The sequence below is a fragment of the Mustela nigripes genome, chromosome 10, assembly GCF_022355385.1.
Source record: "Mustela nigripes isolate SB6536 chromosome 10, MUSNIG.SB6536, whole genome shotgun sequence".
NCBI classification, from domain to species: domain Eukaryota; kingdom Metazoa; phylum Chordata; class Mammalia; order Carnivora; family Mustelidae; genus Mustela; species Mustela nigripes.
Genome location: NC_081566.1, coordinates 44,178,408 through 44,196,249, shown reverse-complemented (window position 1 = coordinate 44,196,249; position 17,842 = coordinate 44,178,408). Strand labels below are relative to the sequence as shown.

At 33.3% G+C, this 17,842-nt stretch overlaps 1 protein-coding gene across 1 annotated transcript in view; it reads right to left on the bottom strand.

Moving 5' to 3' along the window:
* The window catches only part of KCNT2 (potassium sodium-activated channel subfamily T member 2), a 344,033-nt gene that overhangs the window by 203,769 nt on the left and 122,422 nt on the right, over nt 1–17,842 (bottom strand). Inside the window, exons 6-8 of the mRNA XM_059414103.1 lie at nt 14,639–14,713; nt 12,983–13,066; nt 10,407–10,501 (exon numbers count right to left, since the gene is read on the bottom strand). Of these exons, the coding sequence (XP_059270086.1) occupies nt 10,407–10,501; nt 12,983–13,066; nt 14,639–14,713 (254 nt within the window). The remainder of the gene's footprint in view (nt 1–10,406; nt 10,502–12,982; nt 13,067–14,638; nt 14,714–17,842) is intronic.

Sequence of the window (17,842 nt, the reverse complement as noted above, 5' to 3'; positions counted from 1 at the left end):
TTTGAAAAAAAAAACCCAAAATACTTTAAAATACATTGGCAAAGACTATGGGTAAGATAGAGTGTAAAGCATTATATGATGAAATTAATTTACAGTTTACTGATAGGAAACTGTGAGAAGAGCAACGATATGAGATCCCAATAAAAGGATTCTAAAAGTCAGTTGAAATGCAAATCTGTCTAAGCAATTACAAGAGTTAGGTAACAGAATAGGAATTAATAAGAAGGGAAAGGCAGGCCGAAAAAATGAGGAATTTTAAAAGAAAAAAATACAGTTGGTGGCTTTTAAAAGGATGTCTGAATTCTGCACAGATTTGACTGCTTTATGGTAAGAAAATGCGTTTATTATAATGAGAATGTACTATAAAAGCTCTGACGTTGACTGTGGTTTAAAATAGACGACCATCTGGGTTGTATGGTATAGGATAGGCTATGTTTGGAGAAGTGAAAATAAAAAGAAGTCTTGGATCTATTTTAGTGATAGGATTCTTTATTAAAATCTTCTGCTACAATTACATTCTTATCAAGTTCTCTTGGCATTTTCACTAGATTTTACTTTTGACGTTAAACTGCCACCTTTTTTGGACACAGGTGAATGAAGAGTGTGTCTCTATACATTGTGCCATTTGTACTTATACAATGCTTCTTATTACTCTGTTATGGCTTTATCTTGCTTTGTTTTTAACCAAAATTCCACTTGGTTTATTCCCTAGATGCTCTTTTCTAATGAACTTCCTTTCACGATTACCCATATGCTGATTTTACCCACTCTACCAAGCTCCAGGCTCCTATAGACACATGGCTGTTCAACACCTCACGAAGGCTTCTAAAAAGCAACTCAACTGTCATGGACTATTTCGTTTCCTCTTGAGGTTTCCTTCTGGATTTCTTCACCCTCTTACATGGCACGAACACTCATCAGTTTCCCAAAATGCAAATCTCAAAATCGCCCTTCAATTTTTTTCTCCCACACCTGACTTCCAGTTTTGTCATTACTTTGTCACTTCTATTTTTTTTTTTTTAATTTACTGCAGTAGGAACACTTAACATGAGATCGATCACTCTGCAGAAACAGATAAGCACACAGTAAGTGATATGAAGGTAGAGTCATGGAACTAGTTAATATGAAAGGCGTAATATGGACCCAGGATTATCTCATTCCAATTTAAAATTTTTATCATTCATACCAAAGAGCAAGCACGTCTTACAACTTACCAAAGAAAACAACTCTGTAGTCACTCTGGTGTGACAAGAGCTGTCATTAAGATGGAAATTGAAGAAGTCCATACTAATTGACAGAAAATAGGATAACTGTGTGAAGAACAACCCGAGTGAAATGCACATGGTAAATGAAAAAGTTTCAATACAGCCTGAACCAGAATGGAGAGCATTTAATTGATTGTAAAACTATCACTTTTTTGTCATGGTTTCTCACATCTTTCCTAAGAAGGAGCCAGCAAGTAACACGACTCACTATACAGCTTGGCTTGACCCAGAGGAGAATGCACTCACTGAGTACTTGAGAGTCCTCGGTCAATTCTTGGCCTTAAAGTGCACCATTCACAGCGATGACCATGGACCTGGGCTCTTAGCACAGATAAGAACTCAAGTAAGACATGATCCTGGGCACTTGGAAGACTTGTGCAATTTATGACAAAGCTCCCCAGGCAGGTGTGGTAGGAGCTAAACAGATGTAGTGAGACTTATCACCTTATCTCATCACCAACCTGCAACTGGGTCAAACCTACCTTATTGCAATGTCATATATATTTTTGTTAATATTGCTTCATAAGAAAAACAATATTAAAAACCAGGAAAATAGGATAGGTACTGAAAAATTTTACTAGATAAGCATAAATTTCAAATATTAAAAGAATGTAAATGAATTAAATACAGTTGGCTTAAAAGTTTCAACGTGAGCCTTCGGATTTTTTTTCTTTTAGAAAAAGTTGATTTTTTACATGTTTTGTGAAGAATGCTGGATTTGACAGTCTACTGGGAGATCTGTTTCTTTACAAAACATTCTTCAGTGTTATATTTGAAACAGATCCATACAAAATAATTTCAGTGTTACACAATTCTAAAACAAAATCTGAACATTTTACCCTCTTAAAACTGAAAAACTGTTATTGATTTGCTTAAATAGACCCTATATAATAACAAAAGCATCTTAATTACTAATCACTTGTAATTAATGCTCTTTAAAATTTTGCCTCTTTTAAAATGTTAACTATACATTTGGTTATATAGTAGTCCCCTCTTATCTGTGGTTTTGCTTTCTGGGGTATCAGGTTTCTGCAGTAGGGGCAGATGATCCTCCTTCTGTCATTGCATCAGGTCAATAGTAACCTAAAGCTATGTCAAGAGCCTATGTCACTCCTATCACTTCATCTCACCACATAGGCATTTTATCATCTCACATCATCACCCAAGGGTGAGTACAGTACAACAAGATATTTTGAGATAGACCACATTCACGTAACTTTTATTCTTATATTTTGATTATATTAGTATATTATACTAATATAATAGTTATTACATATACTAATATAATATATTAGTATATTATTATGATTATTCTTTCCATTATTAGTTGTTAATTTTTATTGTGCCTAATTTATAAATTGAACTCGATCATATATATGTATATATATATTTTTTTTCAGTACATTACACAGTTTTAGGCTTCCAATGGGGATCTTGGTATGTATCCCCTGTGGATTACGGGGAACTGTACAAAGCTTTCAAGCTTTGGCAAGGTTTATAAGAACAACATTAATTTGAATGAAAGGAAATATTGAGACTATAAACTTTCTCACCACCTGGTAAATATCAATTTGTACAGCAAAATGTTTTCAGAGAAAAAAAGTCACATGGCAGAAATAAATAACCTTAAGTATCCATGGACTCCCTATGAATCCTATTGCTATGCACAGTTACTTAAAAAACATAATAAGCAATGGAATTCTGTGCTAAAAGAATCCAACACTTTGATTTCATGCTTGTAGTGCAGACATTAGGATTCAAATAAGAACTTGCACTTTCGTATTTACTTGATGAATACCAATTCATTTTCATTTCCTATAGAGTATCTCCTTAAAACTTAATATTCCCATGGAATTTAAGATATCTGAGATGTTGGGAGTTTTACATTTTCTAGGGAAAAATTCTGTGTTTAAAGTAAAAATAAACCTAGTTTTCTATTGTTGGAAGTAAGTTCTCACACTCCTGGGCATTGTCTTTGAATCTGGTAAAAAAAGGTTACTGAATCATGCCATAAACCATTAATGAAGTCAACATACCCTGCAATTTGGTAATTCATGAAAAGTGACCAGACCTCACCCTAATGCAAAACATGCATTTTCGTTATTTCAAATTAAATGGATGATGAACACTTCTCAGAAGAGGCTCAGGATTTAGATTAGTTGAGAGAACCAAAAGTGAGACTGAACCAAAAAAAACAAAAACAAAAACAAAAAAACAAAACAAAAACAAAAACAAAAAACAATGAACAAAGTAGAAGAAAAAACAAAAATCCTGAAAGATGATGGGAAGAGAAAAGCCTGAGAGTATGTGTATTGCAATGCCCTCTAGCACTTAATCAATTTGTTTCTGAGATCTAGGAGATGATAGTTTCATTAATTTTATTAAATTGTTCTGTTCTTACAAGTTCTAACATTAAAGGAAGAAAAATTCTCAAGGCATAAATTCAGATGTTATAGGGACAAAATTAACAGCCAAATTTTGATTTATCTGGAAGTTATTTATGCAGTATGTGTATGAAATTTATAAAAATTATTTCAAAGAGTATTTCTCTTCAATTAAATTTGTAGAAGTTTTGCTACCCAGTTATATTTCCTTGGCAGAAACAACAATCCTAGAATGTCTTCATAGATCACACTGAGAGTGTATAACCTCACACCAAAGTTAACTGTGAAAAGATGGTATTTAAAGAAACATTCTCAAAATACATGGCTTGAGTATACTTAATGTACAATATACTTAAGTATCTCCAGTTGATAAGATATTGTTTGGGAATTCTGACCTCCAAATGTTACTGTAAATCAACTACAAACATTTGTGAAGCATCCTGCATATCCGACCAGGAGATGTGGGGCATAAAATGGTGAGGAAGGAAAACTGACTCTCTGTTCTTATATATCATGAAAATCTACCAAGAAACCCCGATATTTAAGGAAACATTGTATATTTATAATTTTTTCCAACATTGATAAGCATAAAGCTTGGGCATCTCCCATAACTCAGATAGCCTTCAAGAAAACTTAAGGGCAGACTGTCAATTTAAAAATTGAGACTCAGGGCGCCTGGGTGGCTCAGTGGGTTAAAGCCTCTGCCTTCGGCTCAGGTCATGATCTCAGGGTCCTGGGATTGAACCCTGAATCGGGCTCTCTGCTCAGCAGGGAGACTGCTTCCCTTCCTCTCTTTCTGCCTGCCTCTCTGCCTACTTGTGATCTCTGTCAAATAAATAAATAAAATGTTAGAAAAAAAACTTGAGACTCAAAAAGAAGTTGGGACTCAAAGAGTAAGTAGAAGATGAAGTCAGAGTATTTGGATTTTTAAAAAGCTTAATATAAGAATCACTTTATTAAGGGAAGGAACTATCCAAATCATATTTGACATTTTGTATTAAATTTTGTTGTCTCTTTTTACATTCCTTAATTTTTATGACTGTTTTTGTTTGTTTTCAAAAAGTATACATATCCATTCTGAATATTTAAACCATAGCAGAAGGTAGGTGGAAGAGAGATGAAAACATGATACATATATCCATATATAATCACTTGAATATATTCTTAACTCTATAGATATACAGAAAGTGAGATGTATGAACAGGTAAATGGAACTAATTTAAACAGATAATAATAATGTATATGTCATAATTTTATCTAAATGTATTGTATATACGTTTCCTAAAATTAGAAACTTGCTGAATTTGAAGCAACTAATTATTCAAGCAAAAGAGACAGCAATGGCAAAGTATTCTATCCTTAATCAAAAATATCTAAAAAGAGTTTGTCATCCTAACGTCTAACTAAACTATAATTCTACTTCAAACAGTAATTCAAAAATTCACAATAGAAATGAGAAAATTAACATAATAATTTTACTTTTTTTTAGTTTATTATTTTTGTTAATGACTTCTGGAACATCATACAAATAATATTGCAGTAGGGAAGCATGTGGGCTCTGGCACCAACTTGCCCATGCCCAGACCTAAGCTCTGCTTTTTATTAGTTGTAGACCTATGCAAATGTAAGGTTTATCTCTTTGTTGGAACTCTCTGTGCTCCTGTTTCTCTCTCTCTCTCTCTTTTTTTTTTTTAATTTTATTTATTTATTTGACAGAGAGAGAGATCACAAGTAGACAGAGAGGCAGGCAGAGGGGGAAGGGGAAGCAGGTTCCCCGCTGAGTAGAGAGCCCGATGCAGGGCTCGATCCCAGGACCCCGAGATCATGACCTGAGCTGAAGGCAGAGGCATAACCCACTGAGCCATTCAGGCACCCCTGTGCCTCTGTTTCTGATCTGTACCATGAGAATTGCTGTGGCACAACCACTTTGGCTTTCTCTCATCCCTTCACCCCACTTTCTAAATGAAAACATCCTTTGGCTAGGTATCTATGTCAAGGAAATTAAAAATGGTGTCTCTGCCTCTTCCTGGATAAGCCCTCAACTGCAATTCTGATACAACTCAGTATGAAAATGGGGTTCCCCAGAGAAAGATCTAAGGTGCTGCTATTGCATATACCATGGATTCTCATAAGCTATATATTTTTCCTTTCACTTTATCCTTTTCTTTTCTTATTCCTGCAGTACATACTTAATAATAGGTAGATAGCATACTTTCTAAGTTCTTGTATGTCTGAAAATAACTATACATTACCCTCATAGCTCAATGATGGTTTAAATTCTAGTTGTCTAACATCTGCCTGCCCACTTATGGAAAATTTAGTTGGGACAAAGAGTTTTCTATATGTTCTAGTGTAATACAAATCTAGGCATTCTTTGTTTCCAGATTCTCAGACAAACACACTTTCTGTCATTCATCGGTAATAAACCAAAATAAATGTGACCAAACAAATCTGGTGACCAAAAACCACGATGGCGACAACACCATTAGATGATGGTTTAATACTTTCTCTAAAATTCAGTTCTTATTTTTTCACTGTCCACTTCCTGTCACAAGGCTGTTTGCCTTAAGAGTTAAATCAGTAAATAGAGTTCAAGAACTTCAGCACCGAGCAACAAAATAAGCATTAATCAAAGATGCACAAGAAGATTCCAAATACTTTTTGAATTAAGCGTGTTAATAATTTTAACTAGGTCATGTTTTTAAACAATAAATGGATTTCTTTTTTCCTGAAATGAGACTGAGAAGGTAAACTAAATTTCTTACATTGGACTAAAACACAAAATACCCATGAACACAATTCAGATCTTGATGTTACAGCTCTATAAAATAATGTGAAAATATCTAAACATACATATTCAAATAAAAAATTACAGTTTGAAACAAAGTAGGTGCAAAATAAGCCTACTAGTGTAAAATTAGAAACACCAAATGCATTACAAATTAGAGTACTTATTATTGGTTAGAATATGTTGATAATTAAGCTAAAGTCATGCGCTTGATTCCCGATGTACGAGTTTCCTCTGCTTTGTTACAGAGACACAGGCTGAATCACAATTCCCAGCTGTCTTGGAAGTGTGCATTATTGATCAAGAGGGGTACACAGCGGACGTGGGGAAAGATTAGTCCAAATTCCATTACAATGACAGGAAAAACAATTCTGAGCACATCCCCTACAGAGAGTGGGTCAGCAGCTTAATTTTATTTCAGTTTGGCATGTATCTCTTGTAGACAGATGCTTAATGATAGTTCTTTGTAATGTTAATCATGATGAAGAGAAGATACATTTTAAAACTATAGAGCAGCTTTCCAAAACAGGTAATTTTAACATTGTGAAATTCATGAACACATCCAGTTCATCAAATATTAGCTCCTGAATCTTTGGGGGCTTAAATTGTTTGCATTAAAAATTCTGATTTGGAAAAGCACTTACAGTCTTGCTCTATGACATAATGTAACTGTAATTAAGGCTAATCTCATCACAATGTAAATATATATATATATATATATATATATATATATATATATACAGAGAGAGAGAGAGAGCGAGTATGTGTGTGTGTGAATTTGTATAGTATAAAATAGTAAAGGTACCCAGAGAAAGGGAGATGCTACCATTACTTTTAACTTAGTGGAGCTAGAGGAAACAAATATTAGGAATAAGTAGAAAGGACAGAAAACCTGAATACATTATAATGAAGGAAAATGTTTCCTCATATGTCCCAATAAATATATTTTTAGGCATCTCAGTTCAGCTTTATATTATTATTAATAAATTAGTATTCCTAGATCTTTTAGATCAAATTAGTTTTTGTGCAGTCACATAATTTAATCATCTTATATACGGAAGATACAGAATATATGGAATATTGAAGTGGAATTAAATGAAATTTTTGGAGTGTTCATACCAAATGCCACATCCTTTGATGGACATTGTATAAGCATATCTAATTTAGTCTTCATTAAAGAAAAGTATGGCAAAAGTCTTATAGGATAATTAATATTATCCTCATTTAATAATGTGGCAAATAAAGCTGGATAATTTCAGTAAGTTGCCCATGGGCTCCAAACTGGCATAGCCCTGAGTTTTAAACAAATGATATACTTATGGGCTTTTATGACTTATCAGTGCAAAAGATTGCTTATTGTTCCACAGTATCTGGTTTCGCTCTTCCATGATAGTACAACATTCAGCTGGGTAAATTCTTTCCCAGCTAGACCAGATTTCTGTAGACTCCCTATCGGCTATGTGTGGATATATGAGCAAATACTGGGCTATATTATGCATGTAATTTCTGGGTTGTGCTTTATCTTCTTCCTTCCTACAGGCTGGAGTCAGGATGTAATGGCAAGTGTAGACTAGCCATCTCGAGCCACGTTACAGAAACCATGTTTTGGGAATGGCAGAAAACAAATTCTAAGGAAATTTAGTATCCATTAATATGAAGCTGATGTGACCTTCTTGGACAGACTACTTACACATATTGCTGAACCTTTGTGTATATTTATATTTTACAGTGTCTGTGTGGAATAACTCTTTGTTAAAACAGCCTGTGAATTATAACTAATATAACATTGTTTATATTTTTCTCATCAGTAACTACAGTTTTGATGGTGAATTCGAAAAAAGATTTTTTCTACCCTCATATGATAGTCATGACTTATGAAGACATTTCGCTTGGAATGCTAGAGAAGAATACACAAAGACATCAAACTTCAGCTTCTCCGTTTTAGGTATTATAATTTAAAAACATGTTTATGTAAATGTACTAACAGAAAATGTATTGATGTACACGTGAATAAAAGCAATAACACTGCACATTTATAATGTATGTTATGAAAGCCAGTAACACGCAAGAACAACAACAAAAGCAACTCCAACAGCAGATAAAATAAAAAGAAAACACAAATAATTTAAATGATAAATAAACTGTATAATGGCCATTTCATATACATCACAAAAACCCATTATCTAGTACTGCTGCATCCCTAGGCATCTAGCACTGCTGCATCCCTAGGCATGAGAAAGTAGCAAGATTTGTCTATTTGCTTCTTTAGAAAATAAAAACTACGCAAGAAATAGACAAAGAGGCAAAAAGTAAGAGCAGAGAGTCCACCACTATGATGAGGATGACTTCAAAACAAAAGTGCTGAGCAAAGTGTTTTCAGATAAAAATAATTTGTCCTTATTTCAGCATTAATATTTATTTTTTTTAATAAAGGGATTTTATTTATTTATTTGAGAGAGAGAGCTTGAGCAGGGAGAGGGGCAAAGGGAGAAGCAGACTCCCTGCGGAGCCAGGAGCCCAGTGAGGGACCCCATCCCAGGACCCCAGGATCATGTTCTGAGTCAAAGACAGACACCCAACTGAGGGAGCCACCCAGGCGCCCCTCAGCATTAATATTTCAATTACCTCTTCACTAAATTTAACATACTCTAATAATATTTTAATTAATATTTCAATTACCTCTTTACTAAATTTAACATACTCTAATAATATTTTAAAAATCATTCAGTTCACTTTTTGTAATTTTCCAGCATTTGAAATATTAGCATGTGCACAGGTATTCAAAGAATTTTAATTTGCAGTATTTTTCCATAAATAAAATGAAAAAAACCTCCTAAACTATTAATATAATGTTATTATCTTAAAATTAAGAATTTTTAGTGACTTTAGAAGGGAAATCATTCCTTTTAATATTTCATATTTATGCAGCTAGGTGTTTACTAGGTGAACGATAAAAACAATTTGTAAGCAGTAAAAAAGATTAAAATGATAAGATGGCTTTGTGTCAATTTTAGAGAGATATTTTATACTTAAGGACATTTAATGTCTTAAATTGTATTTATTTTTCAAGATGCAAAGTATGAAATAAAACCTATTTTAAATCCAGTTAATAGAGAATTAACTACAAAGTACTGATACAAAGTAGTTGCTATACCTACATATCTCTACCTTGTTTATATATATCTATAGCTCTATTTATATCTAATTCAATTGTACTAGCATATGAGGGCATTCTTCTTATTTTGTACTTTCTAATTAACTTTTTCTCTTTCTCGATAGGTCAAATCCAGGACAGAGCACAATTACATATAATATCTAGGACTCCTGCAAAACAGATATATTATTCTACCTCATTTTTTTGTTTCACATTTTTTCTCCTCTTAAGGATCTATATGAATCCATATGTGTAACACAACATTTCCCACTGGATTACTTTATAATCATCAAAGTGAGACTTCCCAGAAGAAGAAATAGCTGTTTTCTATAATAAGGCAAAGTAGCAGGTCCTGCATTGCTTTGTCAGGAGATCTGCCCTTGCTTTCTGCCTGACTGCACACTAAAACATCATGGAGGGAAGGCACAGGGAGAGACAGGGACGGGCAATGACAGTTTTCTCAACAGTGTTTCTGCTTTGAAGATTGTAGAAAGATGAGGGCATCTCCATGTCAGCAGTTTGAAAGAAAATTTTTTGTTTGACAACTGTGGCATGCAGTACAAATTCTTGTAATTTGATTGTTTACAACATTTGGGAAAATGTCAAAGTTGCAGTAAATATCAATAACAAATGATAGATGCACCTTCTTGTTTTTTTTGTAAGACTGAAGGAGAGATTTTACTTTTATTTCTATAGGTAACTCTTTATATTTATAGTGAATATTTCTCTATTTATTTTAGCCAATTGAGTTAAAATGATGTATATTTAAAAACTATAATTAAATGAGACAATAAAAATGGTATGTACAGTCTTACCAGGTGAAGATAAGGCATAGTAATGTAGATATTAAAATCAAAACTTGATTAAACATTGCAGACTGTGTACGCTGAATGGCTCTGTGCAGATCATTCTAAAATAAAACCAAAGAAGCCTATTTTAATTTTGAAAATACTACATATCCATGAGTTTCACTACATTTGTTATTGTATATTATACCTCATCATATTATATATATCTTGTGCACATTCAATGGATATACTTTAAATGGATATAGCTTCATATTTCCATTTTTGCCTAGGTCTAAATATACTTTACCTTAGCATTCATATTACAAAGATAATACTATGGGGGACCACCAAAGCCCCAAATTTCAGTTTACTCTCCCCTTATCAAGATCTGCAGAGATATTGTACTGACTCCTAAAAAGCCTACCATAGTGAGCAATGTCTCTAATGAAAAATTCTAATTTTAATAGTAATAGCTAAGTCAAGCTACAATCACATCTCATTCTCTGAATCAGGAAAAACGACATGAAATATGCCAGGCAATCTATCATGAAAAAGAAAATGCAAAACAGTCAATGAATAAAATTTTTAAATTTAAATTCATTAATATAAATGAATTAAAGATATACTTTTTATGTTTCCAAATGAAAAACATTAAAAAATAATAATACTCAGTGTTGTTTAAAATATAAAACATGAGCACTGAGAAATGATTGATATTGCCCATGTAATTTGTTATAAAATTTCTTGAAGGTGATTCAGTAACACAGGTCACAGCCATGCTCTTTTTATTTCAAGCATTCATTAATTAATTTAATCAGTATTTACTCAATAACCTAATTTCTAAAAACTGACCACATGAAAAGCATCAAAGATAAAAATTAATATTTATGTTCACCTTATTACAAAATTATAATACTTATATGAAATAATAAATGCTCATTACTACTAAAATAACTAAAACATGCAATACAAAATGGTTAAATAAAATGATCAAAACTATATAACAGATTTATATGCAGCTATGAAAAATGATTTGAAGACATATGAAATTCAGTACTACAAAAACAAAAAACAAAATTCAAAATTCAAATTATAAAACTGAACATACACTGTAATTTCATTATGATATGTGTGTATTTTTTATAGGAAATATTAGAAGAATATAAATTATTATTATAGTCTTTGGTAGATTCAGAGGTTTTTTTCATACTTTGTAGGTTTCTGCTCATATCAAATATTTTATAATGAAATTTTAACTATCTTAAAGTCAGTGTTGAATGCAATGAATCACTTCACCAATATAAAATCTCAATAAGCCTCTATTTTATCTTCCTCTACCGCATACTTCATCAGAACTGTTAAGAAAACAAAAAACTGAGTTGATTAGAAGTTAACCTCTCATCTCATCCCTTACTTTCTTTTTAACAGACGTGTTAATAAGCAGAAAAATAAATAAAAATATCTCCAATCAGTGAAAAGAGAAGCAAAATACAGAAACACAATGGAAAATGAATCCTAAATTAATATTGCAAAATACTACTTTCACTCTCGGTGACTGACTAATGACTCCCTTGGTTAGGCAAATTTTTTCCACTGACTAAGAACACAAATTAGTATAAAGAGGTTTATTTTTTCCCCCGTGTATTTTTTTCTTTAGCAGTTTAGGCAATCTTTATTTAGTGAAATAGTATTTTTGGGGAATAGTCAAGACAGCCCAACATTTCTTCAAACCATTCCACAGGTCATACTCCCCTATCATTTGGACATGTATCTTCATGAGATTCCAGTAGTTATTTAACATAAATGTTTAGAAACATTCATTTGATTGTGAATACTCAAATACTACATAAATATTCCTTTGGCTAAAATTTTTGTGTTCCATTTCTGTTCAAAACATTTAAAAGGAAAAAAAGTTTGCTTCCAAATGAATTTAATTTCAATGTAGTAAAACTAAGTATTGAGTCCTTACTATTTTTATGCCAGATACAATAATTTATACACACACACACCCCACACACACACCTATGTGCTTATACATATACGTAGTTTAATTTAATTCTTATAGCAAAGTCTATAAGGTAACTACTTTTGTTCTCTTCTTAAGACAAATAACCAAAGTTATTGGTAGCTCTAGACTGGTGATATTTAGAAAATCGGAACTGTTTTTGTTCACCAGGTCACAGGGACTTACAAAGGTGGTGACTTGGCAATATGGGCCAAGTTAAGATAGCCCCAAGTTAAGTTTTTACTCTGAATTAGAATACAAGCAGACTGAAGGTCTTCAGTATTAATATAACATACCTCTTTATTTGATAGTATTTTACCAAAACTCTTTCATTTTTACAAATATTTAAGTAAAATTATTTACTGGGATGCTAAATTTATTTTTTTAATTATTAATTTAAAATAAATTTATTTCTTTTAAAAATGAACAATTTAGAAATTTAATTATACCTATATAAATCACGAAGTATGAGTTTATATTTCATAGGAGAAAGAAATAGATAATCATCTTCTCTTTCTGTTTAATATAAGCAGTGAAAGTATGTAAGAAATAATGGAAGGGTGAAAATATTGTATTTACACTTCATTTTCATACTTACAATCATATTTTCCAAGGCATGTTTGGCAAGCCAACAGTTTAGAAAGACAGGGACAAATAGATTCCTTAAGGAAGGCCAGAAGATCTAAAAAACAAACCAAAACTAAACTTTTATCTCAAAGCAAAAATCATCCAGCAGATTAAAATGTAGAACAACAACAAAAAAAGTTAATAAAGACTAAAATTTTTAATGCATGTGATAAATTCGTTAAACTCATTAATAAAATGCAAGGAGAAGATCCAATCTTTTCCTTCATTGGCCTAAGTATTACTTAGGGAAAAATTCTTTGGGAAATTATTGTAGAAGCAGAAAGGAAAAAAATTGAGCTCTGCTGAATGTCAGCTATAACTATGGTAATTCTATCATTAATCTTTCATTTTGACAGTTTATAACAGACATCACCTCTTTCTTCCCTACAACTGGAGGGGGAAAGTAGGAATAAGGAGACAGAGAAGGCTTTCCCTTTTGATAACATTACCACTTACTCTCTTCAGATTTAAACATTTTAAGTAACATTGGGAACCATATTCAATTGGACTATATTTACTTAGCCTGTCATTTAATCTAGCTCCAGTTGTTCCTCTAGGTGAATCACTCAAATTAAAATAATTGTCAGAAATAAGCCACTTAGAATAACCGTTATTCTAAGTATTTGCTTATTAAATAGTATTTGCTTATTTTCATAATTTTCCAAATAAAGTTCAAAGGAAGTGTAAGAAAGCATATCCCCAACAGACATTATCATAACTCTATGAAATACAGATTAAGACCTAATTTTGCAATGGTAAAGTGCTTGTTACATATTTATGGGGCTGCAATTGAGCAGGATCATCGTAGAATTGGTATTCCACAGAACTTTGATAAAGAAGCAAATTACTAATTATCTGGCTGTTGGCAACTTTCTTATTAATGGGAGAATTGGACTTAGTAAATATTGTGTTTAAGCTAGAAATAAATATATGCTCAGTATGAGAAACTTTTATCAATACTTCGTTTCTATTTTTTTTTTATTTGGGTATATGTGACGTACAATGTTATATGAGTTTCAGATGTACAACTTAGTGATTTCACAAGTTTATACATCCTGCCATGTTCACCACAAGGGTAGCTACCATCTGTGCTATGATATCAATATCACTGATTATATTCCTTAAGCTATGCCTTTTATTGCCATGGTGTTCATTTCATACCTGGGCCTGTATCCCCACTCCCTTGCACCAAATTGGGTGCAATTTGCCCAACCCCCTACTCCCTTCCCTCTGGCAACCATCAGTTTTCTGTATTTACATGTCTGATTTTGTTTTTTGTCAGTTTATAACTTTTTTTAAAAAATTCTGCAATATAGACAAGAAATGGAGTGATTAATTTCTAGTCTATCTAGATAATATTAACACCTATTCACATGGCACATCCAGAGCATATATGTCTGAAAAAGTATTTTATTTTGTTATTGCACTAAAGCTCATTTGTATTTGTTTTCATTTAATTTCATAATCCAGTTAGCCAACCGATTTTACTATTTATTTTTAATACCATGATCCTAACCAAAGCCTAAAATCATTTATTGGAGCTAATGTATTATTTATTAGTATTTAGATATAAAGACTTAAGTCTAATGACAAAATTATTTATTTTAAAGATGCTTTTAGGACTTACTGAGATAATGAAGGGAACCGCATTAATTATTTCCAAGATGAAAGGTATTCGTAAAATCTGTTCCCAGATGTTTCCCTTCCAAGAAAGAATAAATAAAAATGAAAGTCAATTATACTGAATCCCATTAAAGGGGGAAAAAGACAGCACTCAGAATTTCTCCAGCAAGGATGCTTACATTAACAGAATATCAAATCATTACATAAAAATGTAGCAATGACTTTTAAAGAGTATTTTTCTCAATATAATTGTACTCTCTCAATTTTTTCATAAGTTTAAGAAGTAGAACAAACATTTATAGTAAGTCTGGAATATTGCACACAACACATTCTGATCATATAATATTTCATGGAAGAAAACTTACTAGTAGAAATACCCATATTAAAGAAGCTACAGAATCAGTAAAATGATTCAATCTTAATTTTTTTACTACATGAGTTATATTCACAAACTATAAAGTATGTTAAATAGCTTGTAAATATATATACTTGTTAACGTTCCTTGGTATTAACATTGTGTCTATGTAAAACTTAAAGGAAGGGCTTTTTCAATCATTTAGATTCTAATCTTCCAACCCACATAGTACAACAGTATTCATTAAAACTGGTGACGTAATTTGTGGGTCCTAATGCAAAATGAAAATTCAGGGCTTCTTATTAACAAATTATGAACAATTTCCAGAAGGTGAGAGGAGAATATTAAAATAAGCACAGGCCCTGGAGGGGAGGTGGGTAGGAGGGATGGGGTGGCTGGGTGATGGACATTGAAGAGGGTACGTGCTATGGTGAGTTTTATGAATTGTGTAAGGCTGATGAATCACAGACCTGTACTTCTGAAATACATGTTAATAAAAAAAAAATAAGCAGAGGCCTTTCTAAATGTATAGCTCTGGGCAAATGTATACTACACAGTCATGAAGTTGTCTCTGATATAAACAGGTTAATCACTGACACTTTCTTAAATGGTGTCCAATGGTGGAGGGGGGAGAAAAAGAAAGAAAGAAAAAACTCAGAACTCCCTATACAGCAGTTTATTCTTCTTTGAAGAGATCTCCATATTAGAAAAGCAATTTGAAATCTGGGTTCCTGTATTTTCCAGTCATCTTATAATACTGGCTTCAAAGTTAGGAACTTTTCTTAATTTTCCTTGAGGTCCCAAAGGCTTCAAATATTACAGTAATAGAAGATACTACCACATCACAAAGCAAGGTTCCAGACTGGCTAATAACCATGAACTCAAATATTAGGTAATACGTTTTGCTGATCATTCTTCACCATCTCCAGGCTATCCAGAAAGTGGTAAGGGGAGCAGGTGGAAGAAATGGAAGCAACGAGAAACCCTCTGTACTGACATATTCGTGATGTTTTGGTGCTTCCTCAAGAGAACCACTTTGGGAGCTCGGCTCACACATAGAGACTGTATCTGGCTCATGCCCAAGACATCTAAACATGAAAAGACAACAGTGCCATGAGAAAAGAGGGCTGAAACGAAAGCAAGCCGCAATGACACCAATTCTAAGACAAAGGTACTTGTTTTCTGGGAACCAAACGAGACTCTATAGAATAAAATCTATGGCCATTTTAAAGGAGTTTACACTTGGCATGGCGGTGCACCTGAAGGCAAAACAAGACTTCAAGGGGCACCTGGGTGGCTCAGTGGGTTAAAGCCTCTGCCTTCGGCTCAGGTCATGATCCCAGGGACCTGGGATGAGCCCCACATCGGGCTCTCCGCTCTGCGGGGAGCCTGCTTCCTCCTCTCTCTCTCTCTCCCTGCCTGCCTCTTTGCCTACTTGTGATCTCTGTCTGTCAAATAAATGAAATCTTTAAAAAAAAAAAAAAAAAAAAACAAGACTTCAATAACTGGTGGACCTCAGAGGTCCACGGCTTAGGTCACAGTCTTAGTGGCCAGCGAGAGGCACTGAAGCATCCAAGGAGCACCAGTCAAAGGTCTGCAGAAGACCACAGCAGCCCTACTTGTGTCTGTCATGCAGAGCAACCCAACACAAAACTCTCTACTTGTGCCAGTCCGGCACCTTCATTCCAGACGCTGACTTGACCTCACTCCTTGTGCCTCCTCAGCCCCAGAGGGACCAGGATCAGCAACATTAAATAAGAAAGGAAGTGGGAATGACTGATAACCTCACAAGAATTCCCCGTCCCACACAGGTCTGAGCCAAGGTTAAGCTGAAGTCCTGAAGTGAATGAAAATTTTAAATGTTTATATATATATTGAGCATAATTTCTAAAATACTAAACTGAAATTTGCCTTGTGATTGGAGACTACAAATATTCTGGGACCTTGACAACATGTCATCTGATCAGCATGGATCAGGAGGATGTGTGGATTTGGAAAAGTGTCTGAGGACTAAAGACCTTTCCTACTTGTGCTAAGTCAAGTTGGTTCAATAAAGCAGTTATGACTGACTTTGGGTGTGCATGTTAAATTACCATTTCATTCACCAGTTTTTTGTTGTTGTTGCTTTGTTTTGTTTTGTTTTGTTTTACTGAATGCTTAACATTTGGCTTGTTCCATTCCTGGTGTGCTTTTACTGGTGATTGTTCCTCTCTCTTTAGTGTCAATGACTGTTGCTAGGGAAAAGACTGATGTGACCAGCAAGAGAAGGAAGGCTGTGGAAACAGTTACCACTGGAGTTATGTCAGGATATCTCTATTAATACACAGCAAGATTAATATTAATTTTCTTAGCTATGAGATACTGTTTGGACAACTTTAGTTCATAGTAAACAAAAATGTTATATATCTCTGATGACTTTCTTCATTTCCTTTTGTAATACATCAATTTTATTTCATGGATTTTTTTCTCAAACAATTAAGAGTCTCATAAGTGTTATCTGACTTAATCTGGTTGATTTCTGATTTATCTTCTATAATAAAGCCAAAAGATTCTCTCTAAAATGCCACTACCAACTTAATAATATCCAAACTATTCCTTGGATTATATGAAGGTTCATAATCTGGACTCTGTTACTGGTCTGTTTGTATCTATTATACTTCTATTTCCATCTTGAATCCAGCCACAGATTCATCCATACTGAATTTTATACAGTTCTCTGAATAAGTTAGACTATTTCTACTTTTATAACTCTGCTCACACTTCTCCTACTGCTTGGAATGTCCCACTCCCTATGCCTTTACCACTAATCTCCTGGATAAGTGTTAATAACATGTTACAGAACTGCTTGTTTCC